Source organism: Camelina sativa, chromosome 18, assembly GCF_000633955.1.
Source record: "Camelina sativa cultivar DH55 chromosome 18, Cs, whole genome shotgun sequence".
In the NCBI taxonomy this organism is placed as follows: Eukaryota; Viridiplantae; Streptophyta; class Magnoliopsida; order Brassicales; family Brassicaceae; genus Camelina; species Camelina sativa.
Genome location: NC_025702.1, coordinates 3,186,623 through 3,195,665, shown reverse-complemented (window position 1 = coordinate 3,195,665; position 9,043 = coordinate 3,186,623). Strand labels below are relative to the sequence as shown.

General features: G+C 36.3%; 2 protein-coding genes across 2 annotated transcripts in view; both read right to left on the bottom strand.

The window, feature by feature from the left end:
- Window positions 5,429–6,736, bottom strand: LOC104763099 (F-box protein At1g30790-like). The gene has a single exon (XM_010486513.1). It carries the CDS (start codon window positions 6,734–6,736, stop codon window positions 5,429–5,431), a length of 1,308 nt encoding a protein of 435 aa, XP_010484815.1.
- The window catches only part of LOC104760408 (disease resistance-like protein CSA1), a 4,220-nt gene continuing 2,408 nt past the window's right edge, over window positions 7,232–9,043 (bottom strand). Inside the window, exons 3-4 of the mRNA XM_010483329.2 lie at window positions 8,128–9,033; window positions 7,232–8,043 (exon numbers count right to left, since the gene is read on the bottom strand). Coding sequence (XP_010481631.1) covers window positions 8,155–9,033 — 879 coding nt within the window. The 3' untranslated portion in view covers window positions 7,232–8,043; window positions 8,128–8,154. The remainder of the gene's footprint in view (window positions 8,044–8,127; window positions 9,034–9,043) is intronic.

Below are 9,043 nucleotides of genomic sequence, written 5' to 3'. Positions count from 1 at the left end.
GAGAAAAAAAAAAAAAAACGAAAGAGGAGGAAGAAGAAGAAGAAAAGGGGATATCAAGTACACAACTCTAAAAAGAGTTCTGATATTAAAAAAGCTGAAGACCAGATTCACTTTTTTGCCTTTTTCACATTAAAATTAATAAAATAAAGAATTTTTATTTTTCTTCTTTTAATTCATTAATCTTGACATTTTTTTTAATGCGATAAAAATAATAAAAGGGGAAATATAATAATTTATACTATTATCTATGGGCTTGATGGTAGGAAATTTTTCTCAAGACAAAATAATATTAATTTTTTAAATTAAAATGTGACAATTATAATAAATTAATAATGTGTATATTATATTTATTATTTAATTTTTATTAATTATAATAACAGTCAACTGTGAATTTAATTAAAATAAGTAATAGTATGAACTTTCAGAATTTGTAAAAAAAACACTAAATTGGTAATAAAAATCGTAGTAAACTATCTGATAACCCAGAATTTTATTGTTATTTATTTTGAATATTCTTAAAATAAACAAAGTCATTGCAATTCTTGTTGTATCCTTTCAATAATTGCCATGATTTTTTTACTTTGGTTCCAAATTTATTGCATTTTCATAACTTTAGTTTTAACATTGATAAATTTGATTTTTGCGGCACTGATTGGATCAGCTGAAACAACTTTAATTTACAAACAAAACAGAAAAAAAAAAAGTGACAAGTTGAAAAACCGGGGATTGAAAAGAAACAATGTAGTTAAAACTTAAAAAGAAACAAAAACTTGAGTTCTGTCACAATCCTTCATAATTTAGAAAAAAAATAAAAAAATAAAACAAATTATAAAGACATGAGACTTTCGAAGTGTTCCGGTGAGAAAAGGACTTGACAAACACATTGCTCTTCACTTGTATGATTGCACCCAAACTCTTCAAATCCTTTAAGTTCAACCCTTCTGAATAGCTTCACGCCTCTTATGTTGTAGTAGTAAATGTACAATGGCTCATGCTTGGGAGGAAACTTTAGCGGACCTATAACGACCTCGTAGCTTTTGTTCATCCCTAAGATTTTTAACTCAATATTCCCGGACAAATGCAACAACAAAGGGTGGACAGTTAGTCCTTTCCTATACCAGTGGCGTTTTTTGTCAAAGTCATCTAGAATCCACAAATCAAAACTACCGGGAAGATCACGTGGTAAGGGCCTAACCCCGGCTACCCTCCCATTGAAGTTGATCAATGATCCATGTTTTATGACTGGCCAATATGTGTTGATAGAACCTATGCACTCACCTCTAACGTTAAAACGAAAAATAAACAATCTCTTCTCTTGTCTTCGGGTAGTCGACACACCGTAATACACCATCCCATTGATGCATATTCCATTTGTTACAACTGTATAACGCGGGATTTTTCTACCTTTGATGCTTCTCCATGAAAGATTTCCTCCTCCAATTGTTAAAACCATGTGCTCTTGACAAGGTTGGCCATACCAAGACGTGCTACACAATGCTTTGTATACATTACCAACAGGATCATATCCCAAGAACATATATATGTGCTCTCTTCTACCACTAGAAGCTTTGATATCCGGCAATGTTATGACTTGTCTAGTGCTAGGGTTACATATCGTGAACCGACCTGGATCTGAAGGATGTGACAAACCGAACAATCCATGGATGGAAGAGCAATGAACAAGGTCCACAGGGAAACCGGACAGTGTCATTTCGGGATAGGTATGCAAAGAAGTATAACGAATAGGGTTCAGCCGGCAACCGCGTATTGGCATTGGAAGATTGGTAACCAAAGAAGTAGTAGGTACCTCTGTTTCATTGTGTGAAGTCGATAAGAGGATTACACGGTTCTCAGTAATACGAACAGCGACTAGAAACCGTGACCGAGCCTGGGACATTGAGCAGAACGAATCGATGAATACTTGGTTTTGGATGATGGATACACATTGGAACCTCTGNGTTTATAAGGATGATGAACGTTGAGGTCAAAGCCTAGAGTAGAAAGAACTATTTTTTCTCCGTTTAATATAAGCTCTTTTTGTTGCTCATATACTTCCTGCAAAAGTGTTATACATCAAAATACATTTTGATATGCTGGCCAACAGAAAATGAATCAGGACTAAAAGACCATGGTTCTACAAAACAACGAATCAAAGTCTGTAGCTAATACTAAAACCTCAATGTCAAATAAAACAGAATACTGTGTATGGGGAAAGAATGATACATTCATCTATAACTAGCTAAACGGAGGCAAGAAATTTGAGAAGGTTCAGTAGTAAGATGGAATACCTTTTGCTTGATTTTCTGAGAAGCACCAGGGTCCTTCTTGTTTATAATCTCATAGGAGACAAAAATAACGTCTTTCAAGGGCCGTGGAGTTTCCTCAACCTTTCCAGCAAGAAACATGCATACAGTTGCAATGGTCTGTGGAAAAAAACATGAAGAGAGAGCTCAGTACTATCTAAGTACTTTTTCCGCTCTAGAAGAAATAAATCAGTACCAACAATCACAAATCAAAGAAAAACCTTTGACAGTATAACTATCAGTGAGAATAGAATAATGAGCTCTCTAGAACTACCAAGAAATATGGCAAGGGGATGGAGCCAATATATAAAAGAATACCAAGGAGCCACGACATTTCAATACCTTGAATTCTATGCTAGCCAGACTACAGCATAGTGGTTCAACAACACAGACAGAAGTCATTTTTTAAAGCATTCAACTTGTTCAGGTGCAAAACAATAAACTCACCCTTCTGTCATTCTTTGCATGTGACTGGCGAAAGAAGAATCGATGACAGAAGATTATCGCTGTAGCTATTGTAACCTGGGGACTGATGGGAAAACTATATCAGCCACTTTCCAAGATAAGAAAAAAAAAACTGAAAGCAGCCTTGAACAATGCAAAAACCATGACTACAACGACAGGAAGTACAGTTCAGACAGTGTGGCAGTAATGTCTTCACCACTAATAACTGTCTCTTTTTTTGTAATCATGTCAAAGAAAGAAACATTGAGATAACATAAACAAAACTTTAACAACTTTATGTTGGAAGGTGCTAGAACTAATATCAGTACAAAGGTATGCCTATAACCATCAGCAGCAAATCAAATTCCAATTATATAAAACCTACTGTATATGTAAAGGGGAAACTATTATCAGTAGACAATGTTGATGGGACGGGTTGGACAAATGATCATGTCAAGAAAGACAAAGCCAGCATGAAGCAGTTAAATGCAAAATGCACAGAAAGGAATCTAGGTTGAGGTTAAAAAAGAACTTACACTTTCAATCTCATGCCCAAGTCCTGCAAAAACGTACAGTAGGATTTGCGGAGGTATGTTTCCTTCTTTAAGTCAATACCATCCAACCTTGACGGTGAATTCTCTTCTATTTCTTTTCTTCCAAAATACCAGCGGGAAACCTCTTCTTGCTTTTCATGAGAATTCCTTGAGTGTGATGAAACTCCACTCTCACTGTAAGAACATTCCCCAGCTAGTACTCCAGCCATTAGTCTCTTCTGAAACCAAAAACTCTCCCAACCTAACAAAAGCAGAGAACGAAAACGTGCATCACTTTACAATAGAAATAAGCCTGAAACTCAACACTAGAAAAGACAAAAGTCTTAGAAATCATAAAAGGTCAGATCGATTCCCCAGGAAACGAAGCTGACAGATACACTCAAGGACAAGAATCAACTGATATATCAACAGATACACAGAAGGGCACACAGAGGAAGATACTGATTTATGAATAGTGTCATGGCTCCACTTTACAATGTTTAGTAAAGCAGAGAAGCAAAATCTGCTTCACTTTATAACCATCTGCCCAACCCTAGTAAAAGCAGAGAACCAAAATGGGGCATCTCTATACAATGGTAATAAGCCTAATACTCGACACTAGATAGGATACAAATAAAAAGATCATAAAACAGAAGTAGATAGCTACGATCTTCCTACTTGTATTCGAACTTCATCTTTTGAATAACAATGTGAAATCGTACAAGCAATTAGAAAACTCGAAGAAGAGAAATCAACTGAGATTTCAAACAGATACAGGGAAGGGCAACAAAGGGGAAAAGACTGATTCGTCAATAGTGATACACAACCACATAGTCTTAACGAGAGTCAAAAGAGGATAAAAATCTTCTACAAGCTATGAGCATGAATCACGGAAACGATGAAACCTTTACGAATTGCAAATCATGCAATCGAACTTATCGGGACAACTTAATTAGGCATAAGTATCACTGCCCATCAGATACATTCGATCAAAAATCCCAAATTTTGCTCAAACCACGAAACGAGACCTAGAAAATTAGTAATTGGGACCGGAAAAAAACAGATCCAAAGGGTTTGTAGAGGAATTAACCGAAAGGTTGAGAAATTCAATTGACGGTGGAGAAGAAAGACAAAAAAACAAATCGAGAGAATAGAGAAATCAACGAGAATCCAAAACAGTAATCGAACGAGGGAAACAGAAAAAAGATAGATACTTTACCTTACCCTGCAACGAAATTAACTTCTCCAGTCGCGAATTGCAGAAGACGAAGAAGAATAACGCGTGAAATTGAACAAACCCTAACCCTAGAGAGTCTCGCGAGAGAAAAAAAAAAAAAAAACGAAAGAGGAGGAAGAAGAAGAAGAAAAGGGGATATCAAGTACACAACTCTAAAAAGAGTTCTGATATTAAAAAAGCTGAAGACCAGATTCACTTTTTTGCCTTTTTCACATTAAAATTAATAAAATAAAGAATTTTTATTTTTCTTCTTTTAATTCATTAATCTTGACATTTTTTTTAATGCGATAAAAATAATAAAAGGGGAAATATAATAATTTATACTATTATCTATGGGCTTGATGGTAGGAAATTTTTCTCAAGACAAAATAATATTAATTTTTTAAATTAAAATGTGACAATTATAATAAATTAATAATGTGTATATTATATTTATTATTTAATTTTTATTAATTATAATAACAGTCAACTGTGAATTTAATTAAAATAAGTAATAGTATGAACTTTCAGAATTTGTAAAAAAAACACTAAATTGGTAATAAAAATCGTAGTAAACTATCTGATAACCCAGAATTTTATTGTTATTTATTTTGAATATTCTTAAAATAAACAAAGTCATTGCAATTCTTGTTGTATCCTTTCAATAATTGCCATGATTTTTTTACTTTGGTTCCAAATTTATTGCATTTTCATAACTTTAGTTTTAACATTGATAAATTTGATTTTTGCGGCACTGATTGGATCAGCTGAAACAACTTTAATTTACAAACAAAACAGAAAAAAAAAAAGTGACAAGTTGAAAAACCGGGGATTGAAAAGAAACAATGTAGTTAAAACTTAAAAAGAAACAAAAACTTGAGTTCTGTCACAATCCTTCATAATTTAGAAAAAAAATAAAAAAATAAAACAAATTATAAAGACATGAGACTTTCGAAGTGTTCCGGTGAGAAAAGGACTTGACAAACACATTGCTCTTCACTTGTATGATTGCACCCAAACTCTTCAAATCCTTTAAGTTCAACCCTTCTGAATAGCTTCACGCCTCTTATGTTGTAGTAGTAAATGTACAATGGCTCATGCTTGGGAGGAAACTTTAGCGGACCTATAACGACCTCGTAGCTTTTGTTCATCCCTAAGATTTTTAACTCAATATTCCCGGACAAATGCAACAACAAAGGGTGGACAGTTAGTCCTTTCCTATACCAGTGGCGTTTTTTGTCAAAGTCATCTAGAATCCACAAATCAAAACTACCGGGAAGATCACGTGGTAAGGGCCTAACCCCGGCTACCCTCCCATTGAAGTTGATCAATGATCCATGTTTTATGACTGGCCAATATGTGTTGATAGAACCTATGCACTCACCTCTAACGTTAAAACGAAAAATAAACAATCTCTTCTCTTGTCTTCGGGTAGTCGACACACCGTAATACACCATCCCATTGATGCATATTCCATTTGTTACAACTGTATAACGCGGGATTTTTCTACCTTTGATGCTTCTCCATGAAAGATTTCCTCCTCCAATTGTTAAAACCATGTGCTCTTGACAAGGTTGGCCATACCAAGACGTGCTACACAATGCTTTGTATACATTACCAACAGGATCATATCCCAAGAACATATATATGTGCTCTCTTCTACCACTAGAAGCTTTGATATCCGGCAATGTTATGACTTGTCTAGTGCTAGGGTTACATATCGTGAACCGACCTGGATCTGAAGGATGTGACAAACCGAACAATCCATGGATGGAAGAGCAATGAACAAGGTCCACAGGGAAACCGGACAGTGTCATTTCGGGATAGGTATGCAAAGAAGTATAACGAATAGGGTTCAGCCGGCAACCGCGTATTGGCATTGGAAGATTGGTAACCAAAGAAGTAGTAGGTACCTCTGTTTCATTGTGTGAAGTCGATAAGAGGATTACACGGTTCTCAGTAATACGAACAGCGACTAGAAACCGTGACCGAGCCTGGGACATTGAGCAGAACGAATCGATGAATACTTGGTTTTGGATCTTGGATACACATTGGAACCTCTGAAGAGATTTAGCCGGCAATCTCTTCAGAATCTCAATCGTCAGATCAAGAGGGATATAAAGAGCTAAGTTGCTGATTGAGCCGCTACATACACCATCCTCACCTCTCATGTCAGCCTTCTTGTCTTGCTTTTTATAAGAAATCTTGTCTGAACATTCCCTGGCTAATACTCCAGCCATTGATAAATCTAGGCTATCTATCCAAAACAGAACCAAATGTGCATCACTTTACGATAGTAAGTTTATTAAACAGATATGTTTTTATTCGTACAAACTGCACCGGGAGGAAAATATAAATCGAGATAAGAAATTAATACTTATACCTCATAGAATCCACTTTTCCCAGTCGTGTATAGCAAAAGAAAAATAACCAACCCTAAATATATACTATACAGCAAGGAGGAGTGACAAGGAGATCAAACGAAGAGTCTAATTTAAAGAACAAACGTAAGAGAGCTTACTCCCTTTTTTAAGCCGGAGATTACTCCCTTCACCGATCGTCAAAAAAAAAAAAAGATTACTCCCTTCACTTTTTTCTAATGATGTGAAGGAAGAGGCTACGGCATATAGATATGGAAAACGGGCTTTTTAGAAAGAAAAAAATTGTGACCCAATTGGGAGACTACATTATTCGATCCGATTAGGGTTGAGTGATTGACTCATGCCGTCTCCTTCCGAAAAAAATGAAAATAAATTTTTAGTACTATTATTAAAGTCAAAGGGGATTATAACCGATCTAGTTGAATTACCCGATTATTACATATCTAAAACGAATTTGTCTATCTACAGCTATACAGGGTACAGGCTTTAAACCAACATGTCAGCTCTAAGTCTAACGATCATAATCCCCCTTTTGTGAAATAACCAAGGAGATTTATCCCGCTTTTAGCTGTTGTTGGAGTTTCACCTGGATAATCACTAAGATCTTCTGCGGATATGAACGTGCTTGCTTCACCATTTATCCTCGTCCTTGCCGCGGAAACAACATTACTAACTTCATCATCAGGTTCATACACCAAACCAAACCCACATTTCACCACTTCGCATTGTTTAATCTCTTCACCTGTTCCATCTGTCACAACGAATCTAAGCTTAGCTTTAGTAGGAACACATCCTTTCTTGTACTCTTCTTCTTGTAGCTTCTTGATGTTCAACCAACTTATGTAGCCGATAAATACATGGTCTGACTCGATCGTACGCGGCTCATTCCCTGGTTCGAACCAACCACCAACAGGAACACTAAACCGGCTGCATGATGCATCTAAGTTTTCAAACTCACAGGTGCATTTAACCAGAAGACGGTTGTTTTGATCTCTGTAGTCATGGAACGAGACAATGGCACATAGATCTAGTCCAAGAAACTTATTGTCACACCAATGTGGAGGTAGCTTTGGTTCTAACACTGAATCAAAGGCTTGGTGACTGAACCATGGAGGTACTTCGTATCCAGGATAGCATGTCCCGATCAAAGCTCGAAAGACAAAACTCTGCAAGGAAAGATATTGTCAGAAAATTGCAAAATTTGACACATAATGGAGCAGTTGAGAGTTGAGATGAGAAAGAGTAGAGACCCCATTGTGGTGATCATCTGAGATCAATTAGCATTTTCTCCGTATGTGGGATGCAATATCATTCTTTGCAGCATCACTGAGTTTGCAACAGTTGGTGAAGATGAACATGGAGTGAATATCTTCCATTGGCATGAGATAGGCTAACGGACTCATGACCTTTTCCAAGGCGATACAATCGTGTGCATCTAAGCACTGGAGATTCGGTGGAAGTGTTGAAAGGGACATGAGATTCTTGCAATACTTCAAGTCCAGCCATTTAAGATGATACAGTTGACTGATGTCAGATCCTAAGCTGCTGATCACATCATTTCTGCTTAAAGATAGACGCCGCAGAAATAATAGGCTGTTACTACCGTGCATAATCTTTGGCACTTTTCCAATTGACGTCCCATCAAGTAGTAACACCCTGAAATTTTCCATATTCTCTACAACATTTGGAAAACTCTTGAGATCTGAACAGCCAGAGAGAATAAGTTCTTGAAGAGCTTTAAGCTTTCCAATACACTCTGGAAGACTCCTAAGACTTGTACACTCTTTCAGATTCAATAAGATAAGTCTCTGAAGCTTCACAATGTCTGAAGGGAGATCCTCTATTGCAGTTCCATCTAAGTACAAATATTCTAGATTTTCTGAAATTAGCCGAAATTCTTGAAGGTTCGAACACCCGCTGAGGATAAGAGTTCTCAATGAACTCAGATTTATCTTTGGTAGATGCCTGAGACTTGTGCATCCTCTTAGGTTCAAGAAAACAAGACTTTCCATTGTTCCCATCTCTTCAGACAAACAAACTAGACTTGAGCAACCTTCAAGATTCAATCTCAAAAGATTTGGGGCCATCAAAAACCCTGACAATGTCTGCAACATTCTTGAGTTGTTAAGATCGACCCACTTCAGTTTCGGTGTATCCTATTAAAAA

Excerpts from the sequence above, each read along its gene's own strand:
- LOC104763099 (XM_010486513.1), bottom strand. The coding sequence starts at position 6,736 with ATGGCTGGAGTATTAGCCAGGGAATGTTCAGACAAGATTTCTTATAAA.